The 20,241-nt window shown below is 46.3% G+C and overlaps 1 protein-coding gene across 1 annotated transcript in view; it reads left to right on the forward strand.

The window, feature by feature from the left end:
* Positions 1–20,241, forward strand: part of FRAS1 (Fraser extracellular matrix complex subunit 1) — a 689,426-nt gene that overhangs the window by 25,477 nt on the left and 643,708 nt on the right. Inside the window, 1 exon segment of the mRNA XM_030190549.1 lies at positions 7,216–7,247. Within this exon segment, the coding sequence (XP_030046409.1) occupies positions 7,216–7,247 (32 nt within the window).

A 20,241-nucleotide genomic window follows, 5' to 3' on the forward strand; every position in this document is an offset into this window, starting at 1 on the left:
GGAGCACACAATGTCTTGAATTTAAAACCAGGTTTATTTAAAAATCACAAATGACTCAACACAAAGTTGTGTTTCGGCCGGAAGGCTTGCATCAGGAGTCTGAAACAATATATATAAAAGATATAACATATATAATACAACAGAGCTTGTATAGTTTATGTAACTTATGGATATAATTTAAGAAGATAATACAATGTGCGTTAAAATCTGTATCTAAATTTAAAATGAATAACACATGAATGCGAAACTCATAAATGAAATAAGTACTATGTAATGTACACTTGAGTGTGACCCGGATCTCTGTATAAATAATAAAAAAATAATATGTATATAGAACAAAAATACGGAAATATATTACTGACCTGTATACAAGTGCAAAACAAAATCATCAGAAAGGTAAAAATCATGAAGAAAAACAGGATGGTCTGTGGAAAGAAAGGGAGAATACCACATTTAGACCTATAAGAGCTGAGGGGAAAGATGAGAAATGACTGACAGAGAGTGGGAATAAGAACGCATAAAGCAAATAGGACAAAAAATGCCAAATTTGAAAACAGATAAAAACTGCAGGGCATAGAAGAAAACCAGATAGTCAGAAAAAAAATGGACACATGTCCATACTAATAGGATGTGAGAAAACAGCCAAAGTGCCATGAGCCAAATTGGCACCTTACTCATATCTCCAATTTGGCTCATATACATATTATTTTTGTATTATTTATACAGAGATTCCGTGGTTTTAGTTCCCACTTTTCTCCTCATCTTGAGCTTCTCCATGGGATCTTTGAGTTCTCCACATACGTGGATTCTTTTGGATTTAAGACATACTTAACCACTCTGCACTATCCATACACTGGAGGGGTGGAAGGACAGCAGAGTAGCAATTGTATCCAGATGGTGTCTGAAAATCATCACTATCTTGAAAAGCCTAGAGTTGCAGACCTGAAGTAAACAGATATTGGTGGTGGTGGTCAATGGCAAACACGTATATGCAACACCACTGATTAAATGTGTAGTGGGGCTGATTATATTAATTTAAACATGGGTACTGGCATTTAAATTAAGTTGTTCACCATGATCACTGAAAATTACCTCACTACACACAAAAAAATAAGCATTCATTAAACGCTAGAGACACACATATATTCCACGCTAAAAACACTACAGCGCCTTTGTAAAAGACCCCCCTATGATTTCATTTAATAGTTCAGACCATTCAGTGTGCAGTATGATATACTTCAACAAACATTGGAGAAATTATGGGGTACATATTCAAAGTGATTTAAATGGCTAGGGAGGCTCTTTTAAATTGCTTGTGTGGGGCTATCTGGGGCTATTCAGTGGCACTTAACTGGATAGTGCCACTGAATATCCCCTCTAACCACCTATGCCGAAACTGTCTAGTTTGTAGGTGGTATGAGGGTGGAGTTAGGGCGATTTTCAATCTGCTAATTGGCTAAGTAACCACATTAACTGAGCTCCGGTCTGAATATTGGCTGGTGCCAGGTTAACTTCCGGGTCAGAGGTCATACCCGGATATTCACTGCCAGGTGTCACCCATGCCCTGGCATTGAATATCCAGGGTTAGTTCAGCCTTTGGCTAGAAGTGCCAGCTGCTTACCACACTGCAGGCTGAATATTGGGCCGAATATTTTTGACTTTTATTTCATCATTATTATTACCATTACTATTGCAAGTTGATTGAGGTTTTTTTTTGTGTGTTCACAGCAATCTGAAAATAGTGGGTTTCTGTATTGCTAAATGATATAGGATTGGATTCATTGCTTAATGCCTGCATGCATCTCTCACTGACTCATTGCTGGGCAACTTACTACTTGACTATTCGTGTCTCTGCCCAGTGATTAGCCAGGCCTACCACAAATTGAGAATCATGAGCCTGCTTCTTAAATGAAATGTACTTCCTAGTGTCAGTTAGGGCTGGTATAAAAAGGCATTATAGGCCAATATATAAATTAGCTGAAGAAACTGTCTTGGAACACATTTGCACAAGTTATATACCAAGATGAATGCTCTGTTACTATGGTAATAAAGCCTCTCAGATTATCAAAAGATAAAGTCAACAGCAGGCATTCTGATGTTTTAGACATTAATTGTAGGGCTAGTGCTCATCTGACATCGTGACTGGCTTAGGTTAAGTGCTAGTACCAATGTTTAACATACCCCACAGTGGAGGAATAGCCTGATAGACTGAGAACTGGGGAAGCCAGGGTTCAAATCTCACTGCAGCACCTTGTGACCTTGGACAAGTCACTTAACCTTTCATAGCTCCAGGTACAAACTTAGATTGTGAGCCTGACAGGGAAAGACTCATTATAACTGTCTTATCTAGATTGTAAGCTCTTTGAGCAGGGACTGTCTTTTTGTGTGTGGTGTACAGCGCTGCATATGCCTTGTAGCGCTATAGAAATGATAAGTAGTAGTAGTATACCAAAATGTAACTCACCTTCCGCTATACCTGAAAAGGTGTGCGCTAAATCCAGAATTCCTTTCCTTTCCTTTCACATTCAACACCTCTATCTATGTAGTGCATAACTGTCTGTTTAGTTTAGGCCTGCCTGCTGTTCATCAGGTGAAAATTAACCCCCTAATTCTATAAACGTTGCCAAAAATTGCGCACATGCCCAATTTGTGCGTGTAGTTTAATTGAATAATGAGCCATTAGTGCCAATAATTGGCTTTTTAACAAGCAATTATTGGCGCTAATTGAAATTAATTAATATGTATGCGTGTAAGTTTAGGTGCATCCCGGAAAAGGGGATGCAGAAATGGGAGGGTCATGGGCATTTCAAGGCCGAGCATGGACGTGATTTGAGTTACGCATGCAATTATAGAATAAGGGTGTTCAGTGTGTAAATTTAGGCGAGGGCATTTGAACCATGTTTTTGTTGGTGCAAATGGACTTGCCTACATTTTTTATCTTTCAACAATTTTTATTAATAAACCAGCATGTTAAACACAGACAATAAGCTTTGTGGATAATGGAATAAATGTGACAACATACCGATTAACACAAAATAGTCAAGTCCAACCTCAGAGTTTTAACAATTTTTCGCCCTCCCCCCTAAAACTTTATCTGCCCCTCCCTCCCCGGTGATACACACATATGTCTGTTTATTAGTAAACATTCTTATTGTTGCCAAGGTGAAGAAACAGGATAAACCCTCAAACTTGTCAGTGATATAAAAAAAAAAAAAACACAAACAAAAACAAACCCCAGCTCCCCACCTTGACCATCAGTCAATATTTAGACCCAGTATATGGACTCTGATACTAATACTCCCCCCCATGCCTCTTAAACTGGTATTTCCCCCCAAAACCCCTCAACTTTAGCATTATAACCATAAACTGTAAGGGAAGTCGCTACTCTTGGGTCTTTCCCTACTCTTTATACAAACTATTAGCCCTCCCCCCCAAAGCTACCCTCCCCTCCTTCACCGGTGCAGTGCCTCACCCCCCCACCCTCTCAAATAGACCTAACTTCCCCAGGGGAGTTTGTTCAAAATTTCACTGCGTGCCCATGGCGATATCTGGTTCAAGTAAGCCTCCCAAATTGCAAGGACCCTACACTGCCTTCCAGGAGACAAACATGTTCCCCGAGACTCCCAAACTATTAATTAATTCAATTTGTTCCTCCAATACCAGAAGGAGGGAGGGCGATCCAGGATCCAGTGATTGAGAATGCATTTCCTCCTTAGTATACATGATTTACCCAAGAACAATTTCTCTTCTCTTGTACCCTCCTGCCACAAACACGGAGCACTAAACACTACTCTCTCAAAGGATAAAGTAATTACATGTCCTACCACCCCTTGAAGAAATTGAGCTATTGCCGACCAGAACAGAGTAATGTGCTTACACTGCCACAACCCATGATATAAAGTTGCCCCTGCCTTCTTACACTTGATGCAACTAGGCGCTTCTGACACCCCCGCATGAAATGCCTGTCTCTGGGAGAAATATGCCCTATGCACTGTCCGAAAGTGGCATTCCTGCAGTTCCGTACTATGTACCAAACGCATGCCACTCTGAAGAGAAGACCGGATCAACCGCGCCGAGATTGTTTACTACTATTACTACTACTACTTACTACTTAACATTTCTAAAGCGCTACTAGGGTTACGCAGCGCTGTACAATTTAACATGGAAGGAAAGTCTTGCTCCACCGACCCGCAACTTCTTGCAGGTCCCTTTCTTGAGCCTTCCTACATAACTCACCATGAAACCACAAAACCGATATTTGGCCTACGGCGTTCCCCTCCAAAAATTCTCTCAGTTGACGTCCAAACTGCCCCCTGGCAAAGAATGCACATAGTGAGATAATTGGCTATAAGCAAAGATCGTTGCTGAACCTTGTGCACATTGATCTAAAAAATCTTGCAAGGGCATTAGGGATCCATCCTCCTTAACTAAACTTTCTAACTAAGTTACCCCCTTCGCATTTTCTCCGCCTGGCATAAAATCTGCGTTTCCCCGCAGAGGCAACCATACACTACTTGTCGGGCATTGCCTCCACAGGGGAAGCACCGCCCTCCACAACAACCAGAGGGGTCTAAGCAATATACTCCTACGCATTCTCACCGGCAATCTCCCCCTTGGAGTATGAAGCAAATAGCTCAGATGCCATGGTCTAAAATAAGCCTGTTCTATCCTTATATCCGTGCATGATGTGGTACCCAGCAACCAATTCCGTAGATGACGTAGCAAGCATGCTGGATTATATTTTCGAAGATCAGGAAACCCCAACCCAATTTTTGGGCTCCTGTCAAGTAATGCCACCTCATTTTTGGTTTCCTCCCCCCTCCCCCAACAAAACCTTGCCACCATCCTCTGAAATAATACCAGGTCTCGTCTCAATAAACAAATAGGCAGGGTTTGTAACACATACAACCACCTCGGAAAAACGATCATTCTAAAAAGATGCAACCTACCCAGAAACGACAACAGGAGAGTGGACCAAAGCGACAACTGCTTTTTCATCTCTTTAAGCAACTTTGAAACATTAGTGTCACACAGAAGCAGTGGATCCATGGACAACTGTAAACCTAAGTAACGGAACGACTCCCGCGCCCACCTCAAAGGGAACCCCTCTCCCCACGACTGTCACAAATTATCCAAGCTCGCCAATGCCTCTGACTTTGTAAAATTCAACTGAAATCCTGAGAAATCTCCATACTCCACCAGGCTTTCCATGAGATTCAGTAGTGAAGATCATTTGCAAATGCTGCTGACTTAAACGTAAAATGCCCTATCTGCACTCATATATCCGAGTTATTCTGAATCTCCCTCAAAAGAGGGTCCAAAGTTAACACAAAAAGTAGTGGCGACAGGGGGCAGCCCTGTTGAGTCCCCCGTCTAATTGGGAACCAATCCGACAATATTCCTTTGGCGCACACCTGCGCCTTCGGGTCTGAGTATAGGGTCCGCACCGCCTGAGCAAACCAACCCTCAATACCCCCAACACCCCCAAAATGAACCCCCACTCCACCCTATCGAACGCTTTTTCTGCATCAAAGCTTATTAATAGAGCTGGAACCTTTTCCAAGTCAATGGTCTCCAAAGCCGCCAATATTCTCATGTTTTTCGTGATCACCTTCCCACAGGTGAGCCCCACCTGAGGCTCGGTCACCAATGAAGGAAGAATTCTCGACAGCCTATTAACTATGATCATAGCCAATAGCTTTACCTCCGTATTGAGCAGCGAAATTGGACGATAAGAGTCCAGACAATCCGCCGGCTTACCCGGCTTCTGAAGAACTATGGACATGCCTAAATTTATACGCATGACTACTGCGCTTAAGCGCTTATTCTATAAATTGCACCTAACTTTATGCGCAGCATATAGAATAGCACTTAAGCATTTGTTTCCGCACTGAATTTTTTAGGCATGATTTATAGAATTCACTCCTTACTCTGTAAGTTCTTGGATATATAATCCAGTCTTCTTATTTGTAATTTTCTTAGAACAATTGACAGGAATTAGTGGAATATAAAAGGCTTAATTGTTTAACCTATCTGAATAGTTCATGAATATACTCTGGATAATTCTTTCAACTGCCCTTGTCTCACCCCAACCCATTTTTTTTTTTATACAGATAATATTGGACCCATATAATGACTTCAGTGGCCCAGTACTATCCATATAACTTATATTGATAGGGCAATTGCTTTCGATGCCTACCGGTGAACTTATAGTTGTCTTTGAATATCAAGCCCTGTCTATTTATTGAGGATTTGCATCAGTAAATGAGTGTTAACATGTATAGGATAGCAAGCTGCTTCTTACTTGTCACAGACAGGTCTGGTTTTGAGGTTATGAATGGAAATATTCAGGAAATTGCTTTACAGACAGTGGTGCTGGTTTCATTTGGTTGTCTTGGAAACCAGCCCATTTTTAAACTGCAAATTGGGAGCCAGGCCAGAGGCAGACCTGCATCCTTTTAACTGATCAATGAAACACTTGCACCCTTTTCCTAAACCACCTGTCCACTAGTGACTACTGACAGCTACATATGTGGCTGTCGGCTCCTAACAGAGCAGTTATTAGCATGTTGCTAAAATAATATTAGTTTAGTTTAGGGTCCTGTTTACTAAGCAGTGCTATAGGCACGCTAACGTTTTTAACGCACGTTAACCATGTACGTGCCTACAATATCCCTATAAGCACCTACATTGTAAGCGTGCGTTCTAAAAACACTAACACACCTTAGTAAACAGGTCCCTTAGTTAAAGACTTGATATACTGCCCTTCAGTGACATCAGAATGGTGTACGCAGTTATATTATCAATAACTGTCTTAATAATTGCCTTCACTCTTCTAGAAAGTTACAGTTTGCCTCGGCTTTTAAGACCCTTCTCTGCACCCTGTTAGACATCTTCCAAGGGGTACACTGGTTAAGAACCCCTGACTTAGTACTGGCCCCCACCCAATGTCCGAAAAACATCTCAGATGACTGATTCTGAGTCTAGTCAGACTTATTACAGACCAAGAAAGATGAGTACTAATGATGAAAGCAGCTTCTGCCTCTTCCTACCACTTATCCTTACTTTACATATTAAAAGGACTGTTAAACCTTAATTTCCAAAGAGTGGTTTGCCTCCTTTTTGTTTTCTGAAGGCATACATTGATATGTGCGGTGATTTAAATGGTGTGCTGGCCTTTTACTAATCCCTGTTCCCATTTGTTTTCTCTCACAGGTGCCTGTGTCTATCAAGGCTCACTGTTTGCGGTAGGTCATGCTTCATCTGTTCTGGTTTGCTTTTCCCGCTTTGCTGCAGTGCATTTTTCTAGCAAAAAAGCTGCCGGTACTCAAATGCCAGGGCTGGGGTGATCACTGAGGGACCCACCCCACAATAGCCAGGCCCCCTGCAACCAGTCACAGAATCTATGACAAGGCAGAATTGGTGTGTAGAGCCTGAGCTCTTTCATGAAAACTTGGGGACCATGGGCCAAATTTAGCAGACAATGGGAAAGGTGCTGGTACTCAGTACCCCCTGAAAAAAGGCCCTGCATAACACGCATAATTTTTATTAAGTTAAAATGAGTATGTTGAAAGTAGGAGGAATAAACAACTATACTGCTAGATTTTTCCACTTTTCTCTCCACCCCCACCCCCTTGAAAATTAGCTGCAAAGTCCATGTGGACAGATGTTCAGGTGTATCATGCAACATATTGGGCTACTAAACATTGGTCCTATACAGTGAATTGTTTCTAGGAAAAAAGGTGCAGGTACTCAAATGCTAGGCCACCCTTCAGGGCCCACCGCACAATAGCCAGGCCCCCTGCAACCAGTCACAGAATCTATGAAAAGGCAGAATTGGTGTGTAGAGCCTGAGCTTTTTCATTAAAACTTGGGGTCCATTAGTCAATTTTAGCAGACAATAGAAAAGGTGCCGGTATTCAGTACCCCCAAGTACCCTCTCAAAAAAAGTCCTGCTTTGCTGTAATGGGTAGACATGCTACTGCTGTAGAGTCTGGGGTGTACCCTGTGGAGTACAGCTGTATAAACTTGTTAAAAAAACAAAAAACAACAACTGTTTTACGCCTCTTCAGCTCTCATCAGGCAAGATATGAAGCAGATTAGAATTACTGGTAGTCCTGGCATTTTTATGCCAGCTGGCAAAGTTTGTACAATAGATCTGGGCAGCACTCCTTCTCACTGGTGTAAGTCCTTATTGAAATGGATTTGTTAATGTAGCAGGTTTCTCATACAGCACTGCTCTCCAACAATGTTCTTCCCTAATCACCAACAGGATGTCCAAAATGAATGTATAGATTTGCACACAATTGTTCTATGAATCAGTTGAATTTGTCTTGTTGTGGTTATCTTGAACGTTGACCTGTTGGTGGTTCGCAAGTGCCACTGTCATTATCAGTGTTTTTTGGAAGAACACCTTGTAGGCGGAGCCGCGGATAGACCCAGCTTAATTTCTCGAGGTTGGTGCACTGTAGATCTTCAGATTGGCCAATGTGATTGGTTGATTCACTTTTTTTTCTCTCTGTACCTTTAGCTTCTTGGCATGGATGGGACAGATGTTCCCTCTGGCCATGGCAGGCGAAATTTGCTCCTAGAACATGTAGATAGGAAGAAGTACATTTGTTGGAAAGCTGCTCTTATACCAGGGGTTTGTGTAGGCTGTCAGGAGTGTGAAGTGAACCCTTCAGTGTTCTCTGTTTCCACAGCATTTCTCAAGGACTGTGGGTGTGCACTATAACCTGAATAAAAATTATTACCTATGGATGCTAAGTATTGTTATTTACAAACGAAGACTTCTGTCTGTTCAGTGATGATTGCATTTAAAATCTACAACATTCCATCAGTAATATCCATGCGGACATATGTTATCAGCACCCACAAAATAAAGCACGTGTATTACTCTTGTTTTAGAACAGGCTTGTCCAAGTTTAGTCCCTGAGAGCTGCAAGCAGGCCAGGTTTCCAGAATATCCCTAATGAATATGCACTAATACAAAACTGGGCTATCTAATTCAACAATGATAAAATAATACAATACTATAAATCAAAAATCAATTCTCCGAGGACAAGCAGGCTGCTTGTTCTCACTGATGGGTGACGTCCACGGCAGCCCCTCCAATCGGAATCTTCACTAGCAAAGTCCTTTGCTAGTCCTCGCGCGCCCGCGTGCACCGCGCATGCGCGGGCCGTCTTCCCGCCCGAAACCGGCTCGAGCCGGCCAGTCTTCTTTTGTCCGCACTCGGTACGGTCGTGTTTTCGCCGTGTCGAGCCCCGGAAAGTCGACCTCGCGCGTCCTTTTTCGACGTGTTTTTTCTTTGGAAAATCCTCAAAAACTGTTCGGGAAGTGCTCCGGAAGCCCTCTCGGGTTTCGTTTGCCCCTTCCCGTATTTTCAGATTTTGCCCCGGTAAGTTTTCTTTCGTCGTCGGGGTAGGCCTCTTTTCGGCCTCGGTCGAGATTTTTCTCCCTCAAAGTTTTGGTGCTCACTTTCGCCATTTCGGCTTTTGATTTCGCCGGCGTGATTTTTCCGCCCATGACATCGAAGCCTTCCAGCGGCTTCAAGAAATGCACCCAGTGCGCCCGGGTAATCTCGCTCACTGACAGGCACGCGTCGTGTCTTCAGTGTCTGGGGGCCGAGCACCGCCCTCAGGCCTGTAGTCTGTGTTCCCTTTTGCAAAGGCGGACTCAGGTAGCGAGATTGGCCCAGTGGAACGTTTTGTTCTCGGGCTCTTCGTCGGCATCGGCACCGGGGGTATCGAGTGCATCGACGTCTTCAGCGTCCAGAGCTTCATCCTCGGCCGCCAGTGCATCGAGTGCATCGAGGCATCGGCCCTCTGCATCAGCGCCGAGACATCGGATAGCTGCATCGACGTCGGTGGTACCGGGACCTCGTCTGCTGATGTCGTCGGACGGTGGTGCATCGTCTGGAGTGCAGGTGAGGGCTGTCCATTCCCCTGCTGGTGGCGGTGAGCCTTCGGGTGGGTCTCCCCCTACCCTGAGGGCTCCTGCGGTACAGCCCCCCCGAGACCGACCTCCTTCGGCCTCGGCCCCGAGGAAGCGACGGCTGGATTCTACGTCCTCCTCGTCGGTACCGGGAAGCTCCAGTGACATGCTTCGTTCCAAGAAGTCGAAGAAGCATCGTCACTGGTCCCCTTCCCGTGTCGGTACCGAGAGCTCTGGGTCGCCGAGGGAGTCGGCACCCAGCAGGCATCAGCACCGAGAGGACCGCTCACCCTCTGTTCAGGAGGTGTCGATGCGCTCCACTCTGGACAGCCCGGAACAGCCTCCACGCCCGGAACAGGTTCTGACGTCGACGCCTGCATCGACTTCCATGCCTTTCTCTGCAGCCGCTCTGAACGAGAGCCTCCGGGCCGTTCTCCCAGAGATCCTGGGAGAGCTGTTGCGCCCTACCCCTCCGGTACCGGCGGTGCTTGCGCCTCCGGTGCCGTCGAGCGTGGCGCCGGCTGGCCCATCGCCCGAGGTGAGGTCTCCGGTGTCGGTACCGCGTGCGGTGCCGGCTGCCGTCGCCTCCCAGGAAGGCTCCCCGACTACGTCGGCGGAGGGAGCTTCGCCGATGCGGGCGAGGGAGTCTACCTCTCGATGCCCCCATCGTGGACGTGGCTCCACGGAGTCGAGTCGGGCACGGTTGCAGACACAGGTCCGTGAACTTGTGTCTGACACCGAGGGTGAGGCCTCATGGGAAGAGGAAGAAGACCCCAGATACTTCTCTGACGAGGAGTCTGAGGGTCTTCCTTCCGATCCCACTCCCTCTCCTGAAAGACAGCTTTCCCCTCCTGAGAGTCTGTCTTTCGCTTCCTTTGTCCGGGAGATGTCTACGGCCATCCCCTTCCCGGTGGTTGTGGAGGACGAGCCCAGGGCTGAAATGTTTGAGCTCCTGGACTATCCTTCTCCACCTAAGGAAGCGTCCACTGTTCCCCTGCACCATGTCCTCAAAAAGACATTGCTGGTGAACTGGACCAAGCCTCTAAGTAATCCCCACATCCCCAAGAAGATCGAGTCCCAGTACCGGATCCATGGGGACCCAGATCTGATGCGCACTCAGTTGCCTCATGATTCTGGAGTTGTGGATCTGGCCCTAAAGAAGGCTAAGAGTTCTAGGGAGCATGCTTCGGCGCCCCCGGGCAAGGACTCTAGAACCTTAGACTCCTTTGGGAGGAAGGCCTACCATTCTTCTATGCTCGTGGCCAAAATTCAGTCTTACCAGCTCTACACGAGCATACACATGCGGAACAATGTGCGGCAGTTGGCGGGCTTGGTTGATGCTCTCCCCCCTGAGCAAGCCAAGCCTTTTCAGGAGGTGGTCAGGCAGCTGAAGGCGTGCAGAAAATTCCTGGCCAGAGGGGTGTATGACACCTTTGATGTTGCGTCCAGGGCCGCTGCTCAAGGTGTGGTGATGCGCAGGCTCTCATGGCTGCGTGCCTCCGACCTGGAGAATAGAATCCAGCAGCGGATTGCGGACTCGCCTTGCCGTGCGGATAACATTTTTGGAGAGAAAGTCGAGCAGGTGGTAGAGCAGCTCCACCAGCGGGACACCGCATTCGACAAATTCTCCCGCCGGCAGCCTTCAGCTTCTACCTCTACAGGTAGACAATTTTTCGGGGGAAGGAAGACTGTTCCCTACTCTTCTGGCAAGCGTAGGTACAATCCTCCTTCTCGACAGCCTGCGGCCCAGGCTAAGCCCCAGCGCGCTCGCTCTCGTCAGCAGCGTGCGACTCAGCAAGGCCCCTCGGCTCCCCAGCAAAAGCAAGGGACGAGCTTTTGACTGGCTCCAGCAGAGCATAGCCGACATCCAAGTGTCAGTGCCGGGCGACCTACCAGTCGGAGGGAGGTTGAAAGCTTTTCACCAAAGGTGGCCTCTCATAACCTCCGATCAGTGGGTTCTCCAAATAGTCCGGCAAGGATACACCCTCAATTTGGCCTCAAAACCTCCAAATTGTCCACCGGGAGCTCAGTCTTACAGCTTCCAGCACAAGCAGGTACTTGCAGAGGAACTCTCCGCCCTTCTCAGCGCCAATGCGGTCGAGCCCGTGCCATCCGGGCAAGAAGGGCTGGGATTCTATTCCAGGTACTTCCTTGTGGAAAAGAAAACAGGGGGGATGCGTCCCATCCTAGACCTAAGGGCCCTGAACAAATATCTGGTCAAAGAAAAGTTCAGGATGCTTTCCCTGGGCACCCTACTTCCCATGATTCAGGAAAACGATTGGCTATGCTCTCTGGACTTGAAGGATGCCTACACACACATCCCGATACTGCCAGCTCACAGACAGTATCTGCGATTTCAGCTGGGCACACGTCACTTCCAGTACTGTGTGCTACCCTTTGGGCTCGCCTCTGCGCCCAGGGTGTTCACAAAGTGCTTGGCTGTAGTAGCAGCAGCACTTCGCAGGCTGGGGGTGCACGTGTTCCCATATCTCGACGATTGGCTGGTGAAGAACACGTCCGAGGCAGGAGCCCCTGGAGCTACTGGGGTTTGTGATAAATTACCCAAAGTCCCATCTTCTCCCGGCGCAGAGACTCGAATTCATAGGAGCTCTGCTGGATTCTCGGACTGCTCGCGCCTATCTCCCAGAGGCGAGAGCCAACAACTTGTTGTCCCTCGTCTCGCGGGTGCGAGCGTCCCAGCAGATCACAGCTCGGCAGATGTTGAGATTGCTGGGCCACATGGCCTCCACAGTTCATGTGACTCCCATGGCCCGCCTTCACATGAGATCTGCTCAATGGACCCTAGCTTCCCAGTGGTTTCAGACTGCTGGGGATCTAGAAGACGTGATCCACCTGTCCACGAGTTTTCTCGAATCCCTGTACTGGTGGACGATTTGGTCCAATTTGACTCTGGGACGTCCTTTCCAAATTCCTCAGCTACAAAAAGTGCTGACCACGGATGCGTCTCTCCTGGGATGGGGAGCTCATGTAGATGGGCTTCACACCCAAGGAAGCTGGTCCCTCCAGGAACGCGATCTACAGATCAATCTTCTGGAGTTGCGAGCGATCTGGAACGCTCTGAAGGCTTTCAGAGATCGGCTGTCCCACCAAATTATCCAAATTCAGACAGACAACCAGGTTGCCATGTACTACGTCAACAAGCAGGGGGGCACCGGATCTCGCCCCCTGTGTCAGGAAGCCGTCAGCATGTGGCTCTGGGCTCGCCGTCACGGCATGGTGCTCCAAGCCACATACCTGGCAGGCGTAAACAACAGTCTGGCCGACAGACTGAGCAGGATTATGCAACCTCACGAGTGGTCGCTCAACTCCCGAGTGGTGCGCCAGATCTTCCAAGCGTGGGGCACCCCCTTGGTGGATCTCTTCGCATCTCGAGCCAACCACAAATTCCCTCAGTTCTGTTCCAGGCTTCAGGCCCAAGGCAGACTGGCATCGGATGCCTTCCTCCTGGATTGGGGGGAGGGTCTGCTGTATGCTTATCCTCCCATTCCTCTGGTGGGGAAGACTTTGTTGAAACTCAAGCAAGACCGAGGCACCATGATTCTGATTGCTCCTTTTTGGCCGCGTCAGATCTGGTTCCCTCTTCTTCTGGAGTTATCCTCCGAAGAACCGTGGAGATTAGAGTGTTTTCCGACCCTCATCACGCAGGACGAAGGGGCTCTTCTGCATCCCAGCCTCCGGTCCCTGGCTCTCACGGCCTGGATGTTGAGAGCGTAGACTTTGCCTCTTTGGGTCTGTCAGAGGGTGTCTCCCGCATCTTGCTTGCTTCCAGGAAAGATTCCACTAAGAGGAGTTACTTCTATGGAGGAGGTTTACCGTCTGGTGTGACAGCAAGGCCCTATATCCTCGCTCTTGTCCTACACAGACCCTGCTTGAATACCTTCTGCACTTGTCTGAGTCTGGTCTCAAGACCAACTCTGTAAGGGTTCACCTTAGTGCAATCAGTGCATACCATTACCATGTGGAAGGTAAGCCGATCTCGGGACAGCCTTTAGTTGTTCGCTTCATGAGAGGTTTGCTTTTGTCAAAGCCCCCTGTCAAGCCTCCTACAGTGTCATGGGATCTCAATGTCGTTCTCACCCAGCTGATGAAACCTCCTTTTGAGCCACTGAACTCCTGCCATCTGAAGTACTTGACCTGGAAGGTCATTTTCTTGGTGGCAGTTACTTCAGCTCGTAGAGTCAGTGAGCTTCAGGCCCTGGTAGCCCAGGCCCCTTACACCAAGTTTCATCATAACAGAGTAGTCCTCCGCACTCACCCTAAGTTCTTGCCAAAGGTCGTGTCGGAGTTCCATCTGAACCAGTCAATTGTCTTGCCAACATTCTTTCCCCGTCCTCATTCCTGCCCTGCTGAACGTCAGCTGCACACATTGGACTGCAAGAGAGCATTGGCCTTCTACCTGGAGCGGACACAGCCCAACAGACAGTCCGCCCAATTGTTTGTTTCTTTTGATCCCAATAGGAGGGGAGTGGCTGTGGGGAAACGCACCATATCCAATTGGCTAGCAGATTGCATTTCCTTCACTTACGCCCAGGCGGGGCTGGCTCTTGAGGGTCATGTCACGGCTCATAATGTTAGAGCCATGGCTGCGTCGGTAGCCCACTTGAAGTCAGCCTCTATTGAAGAAATTTGCAAAGCTGCGACGTGGTCATCTGTCCACACATTCACATCTCATTACTGCCTGCAGCAGGATACCCGACGCGACAGTCGGTTCGGGCAGTCAGTTCTTCTGGATCCAACTCCACCCCCCGAGGGCCCTGTTTGTTCTGTTCCAGGCTGCACTCTCAGTTAGTTGGTAAATTTTTTAGGTCAATCTCAGTTATGTCCTCGCCGTTGCGAGGCCCAATTGACCATGGTTGTTGTTTTGAGTGAGCCTGGGGGCTAGGGATACCCCATCAGTGAGAACAAGCAGCCTGCTTGTCCTCGGAGAAAGCGAATGCTACATACCTGTAGAAGGTATTCTCCGAGGACAGCAGGCTGATTGTTCTCACAAACCCACCCACCTCCCCTTTGGAGTTGTGTCTTCCCTTGTCTTTGTCTTGCTACATATAAGACTGGCCGGCTCGAGCCGGTTTCGGGCGGGAAGACGGCCGCGCATGCGCGGTGCGCGCGGGCGCGCGAGGACTAGCAAAGGACTTTGCTAGTGAAGATTCCGATTGGAGGGGCTGCCGTGGACGTCACCCATCAGTGAGAACAATCAGCCTGCTGTCCTCGGAGAATACCTTCTACAGGTATGTAGCATTCGCTTTCTCCGAGGACAAGCAGGCTGCTTGTTCTCACTGATGGGGTTTATTTATTTTATTTGTAGCATTTGTATCCCACATTTTCCCACCTATTTGCAGGCTCAATGTGGCTTACATTATGCTGTGATGGCGATCACCATTTCCGGGTAGGTTCTGGTTGCTACCAAATATTGAATAGAACCTGACACAAAATTTTTGAAACATCCCACAGTAAATTATCCAGTTCACATTTTACATACATTTGCACTTTAACTGGCTGGCCCCCTGCTGGTTCATCAAATAAATGAGCAGTAAAGATCCTAACCACTGCTCATGTTGTAATGTTCTTCATAAAAGGAAACTTTTCAAAATGTTAGCAAATTTGTTGACTGCTTTAGTAAAAAATAAACCACTGTCATTTAAACTCCAACCAGTCCTTGCCAGAATTCATACTGGTAATTTCAACATCAGATGTGTACTGTGTCCAAAACTGTGCCTCAAAACTTGCCTTGTGTCCGGTATCCAACACAGGGGTACCATAGGACCGCACAGATCGTTCAATGGTTCTGCTCAGTCTTTGCTATTTAGTCTTGGCATGCCCACATGTTTCATCACAGAGGCACACTCAGCAGACTAAAACTACATGCTAAGACCCTACAGTACCATACATACCATTCTCATACAAATATTACATCTAAATAACAGTATTACGTATCTTAAAACTGTACAGCAAATTTTCAGTCACTGTCAAAGCAGGAATTCCCTCTGCAGAACACCCAAAAAACAAAGGTGTAACCACAAGTGTCTGATCTCAGCAGAAGCGATGCCAGATATACCTAACATTCAGGAATTGTCTTACTACTAAGCCCATTCAGTTTCCCTGTTAAGACCTTTGGGTTCAACCATATTCCAACTATAAATCATTCTCTGTTCCCGCTGAATCAGCATAGCTGATATGTCACTTCCTCGTTCAGCACACTCCAGAGGGAGTGGAAAACATGAAAAAGGATCTGCAGAAGTTAGAAGAATGGTCTAATGTTTTGCAGTTAAAATTCAATGCTAAGAAGTGCAAAGTGATGTACTTAGGGAGTAAAAATCCAAGTGAGACTTGTGTGCTAGGCGGTGAGAGGCTGATATGCACAGACAGGATCTTGAGGTGGTAGTATCTGAGGATTTGATGGCGACGAACCAGTGTGAAAAGGCGGTAGCCGTAGACAGAAGGTTGCTAGGCTGTATAGAGAGAGGTGTAACCAGCAGAAGAAAGGAGGTGTTGATGCCCCTGTACAAGTCGTTGGTGAGGCCCCACCTGGAGTATTGTGTTCTGTTTTGGAGGCCGTATCTTGCTAAAGTTGTAAGAAGACTTGAAGCGGACCGGAGGAAGGCGACAAGAATGATATGGGGCTTGCGCCAAAGGACATATGAGAAGAGACTAGAAGACCTGAATATGTATATCCTAGAGGAGAGGAGGAACAGGGGAAATATGATAAAACATTTAAAGTATAACGGTTTTATTCAAGATCTAAAGAACCATACAGCAAAAAACTAAACACCAAGTCTAGGCGATAACAGCAATCTGTTACATAATAATATGTAGACAAAAAGAGAATAGTAACACGCCTTACAACATAGAACTAAAAACAGAACTAAAAAAAAAGGAACTTATGATCCTGATTTTATGAGACACCATCCTTCCCCCTTTACCACCCTACCCTGAACCCATTTCCTGTAAACCACAATTGAGATGGCCCACTGTCTGGACTCTTATGACCCCAGTCCATCTTTGAAATAATTATGTCCATTATTCCTAATGCCCCCTCCCCTACCCTGACAGAGAACACCAGAACAGCCCTTTATGTAGCAATAACCAACTGGGCAGGCTGGACTGAAGACAATCGAGGCAAAGCTGCAACTCAAGACCAAGTGACCTGTTGGAAAAGCAAAGACAGAGTGCTGGGAGCTTCCTGAAGTACTCCCTGACCTGGAAGTGGAGGCCTTGTTGTCCGTCCTGCGTGTCCATTCTGCATTTGGGCGCATGCACCTGCCAGAATGCCAGCGTCAGTCAACACAGGAAGTGCTACAAGAGAGTGGGCTGCAGCATGGAGGAGCACTGTGGAGCTGAAGGTGCGTCAGGTATCGGGGCAGGGCACACGGCAGAGTCCGTGACACATGTACACCCCCCCCTTGCATTTACACACTGTGAAAGTTAGGTGCCACATCAGTGGCTGAGCTAGATATCTGGGGGAAAGAAGGATAAAATATAGTCGGAAAAATCCTGGGTGGCTGCAGATGGAAGTTTGTGAAGCCATGGCTCTAGTAGATACAGGTTCTAATTGCACTGGAGGCCCAAAGGAACTGGATAAAGTTGGCTGGCAATCCCACCCCCTCCTCAACAACAACAAAAAAAAGAGGTTAACTGAGTGGGACCAAGTAATTACAGACGTTTATTTGCTTCCTTGAAGCTTCGTGCAGCTGTTTCTCCCTGCTGCCAGTTGTTTTAATTGAATTGTTAGCTCAAGACCAGAGAGAGCCATTGAAAGCTTGGTTTCATTAGTGGCAGAGAATGTGGCTCATTGGCACTTCTTTTAAATGCTTGGTGGGGTTGTGCTGATATTACATTGCTGGTGCCGACAGCATCAGGTCAGCTGTTGACAAGAAATTGAGCGTGTCCAGATGGCAAATTAAAATAAAAGAGGTAAGAAAAAGAGTGTTAATGTAAAGGTGACAGCTCAAGTCACGCTCTGGAGACCATTCCAGTCTTCTGCTTCATTCAGTGGAGGTCCATAGCACTGTGCAACCGTTGAGTCTGTATACATGGCTGATTTTATATTCCACATGGAAATTTGCTATCTTGTCTTATGTAAGAAATGCACAGGGGAAAAACATGGTGCTCGCACCAGGGGAGGGCTGTTACCATCTCTTTTGCAGCCTGCAAGAGCATGTTTCCCAAAAGAGCAGACAGTAAGAAGATACATTCCAGCAGTTGTATTCTGCATTAACTGAGTGCATTCCTTATTAAATAGTGGTTCTGCACAGGCAATCTGCTGATTTTCACATTGTGACATGAGATACAGAGATGGATAAGGACATTTTAAGGAGAGGGGGAAAAAGACATTTACTGTAACCCCCCCCCCCCCCCCAGTGCAGTACACTGGACTCTTTGCATCTTAAAATCAGGGGTATGCATTCATTTTTTTTAAAAAATTTATTTTCAAGCGCCAGTACAGAGGAAATGCAATAAAAACAACTCACAGCAAACCACAATAAACAAGCTTTAAAACAGTGTGAAAAACATACCCAGAAAATGCTGGTTTCCTCCATTGATTTTTTATTTTTACTAATTTTTAACCAATATATCCCAAAAAACATGAGATAAACAGAAACTGAAAATACATACAATGCAATTACATATAGTAATTTAAAAAAAGAAAAAGAGATACATTTTCGTCTACAATATACTTTGTTGGATCCAAGAATTTAAGAAAAAGAAATAAATAAATAAAAATTATATCACCCAGTTATCGCATACCCATACAGAACTCCCCAGCCTGTCACTACAGTGTGCGCATGAGACTATACAATGACATTTATTCCTTCTTTAGCTACAAGAAAATCCTCCAATTGCTTGGATTACGAAAAAAATTGAAACTGTTTACCCTGAAATAACATAAGCAAGGAAATTTCAACCCAAAATTGGTGCCCAAGGCCAAAATCCTTGGTCAAAAGGCCAAAAAGGCCTTACACCTTTTCTGTGTTTCTTTTGAAAGATCAGGAAATATTCTAACTTTAGAGCCAAGGAACTGTGTATCTAAATGTCTAAATGAAAATTTCAAAACACCATTGCGATCCATCTCCAGTGCAAAAGTTACCACCATAGTAGTTCTCTGTGTAATTACTTGCAACGATGATTCCAAAAAGGATGTGAGGTTCATACCATCTCCCTCTTGATCTTCAGGGGTCTCACCAGGAAATTTCCCCGAGACCAGTAAATACTGGGCTCGCGTTATAGGTGGTAATGAATCACCTGACATCCCCAGGACTTCAATTAGGTATTTCTTAACTATATCAATAGGTGAAATTGAAGGCGACCTGGGAAAGTTGAGTAGTCTCAAATTATGTCTCCTAACTTGATTTTCCAAATACTCCAACCGACGATGTGTAAAATTCTTATCTTTAGTTAAAACTGTACCCAACGATTCCGTTGTCTGAATTTTAGTCTCTAAAGAAATTATTTTAGAAGACTGCTGGGCGGTTTCCTGTGCTTGGAGAAGAGTAGCTACAGACAAAGATTTTATATCCTTAGTATTTTTCAAAGTCAAATTTTTTAAAGAAGTATGCATATCAGATGTAAGGCCCCCAAGTGACTCCAGTGTCACAATGGTAGGTTTCACAAAAACCCGAGTAGATACATCAGGAGTAACCAAACTAGATATCTGGTAAAGAGTACTCGCAATTTGTTGAGGTAAAGTTTGTGCTGCATTATGTATTATCTCTTGTCCAAAAGTCAACTTCTCCACTGCTATGGAAGCGTGCCCTCCCTGTTCACCTGGTTCTTCACAGCCGGGGTCAGGACCTATCATAGCTGCATTTCTTCCTGGCTGTGGTGGTGTCGCTTGCAAAACAGGACTTAGAGAAGCCCCGTCTACACTGCTGACTGACGCCAAAGCGTCAGTTCCGACAGAGGGGGAGGATGCCTGTATGGGTCCGGCAGAAATTCCTAATCTTTTGAGGTTCATCTGCGTTGGAGCCTAGGTCGCAACGGGGGTCAAGGGAAACTCCCGCACCTTCCCTCTCCTCTTCCCCATGACTGAGGCACAAGGAGCCGCTTCAATGAGTGATTCATGATAAGTTCTGGGAGCTGCCGGTGCGATCAACCGTCACAGCGCCATCTTGGATCTCCATTTATTTTTTAAAATTTTATACCAGAACAACAAACTCCCACTCATATAAAAAAAAAACACATTAAAGAAACACACCAGTCATCTACGCCACCAACCAGCAACACACACCTCTAGACTCACCTGTCTCCCCTCCCCCCCCCCGAAGTCACCCTGAAAGGCTAAGGATC

This window comes from Microcaecilia unicolor, chromosome 2 (genome assembly GCF_901765095.1).
Source record: "Microcaecilia unicolor chromosome 2, aMicUni1.1, whole genome shotgun sequence".
Taxonomy (NCBI): domain Eukaryota; kingdom Metazoa; phylum Chordata; class Amphibia; order Gymnophiona; family Siphonopidae; genus Microcaecilia; species Microcaecilia unicolor.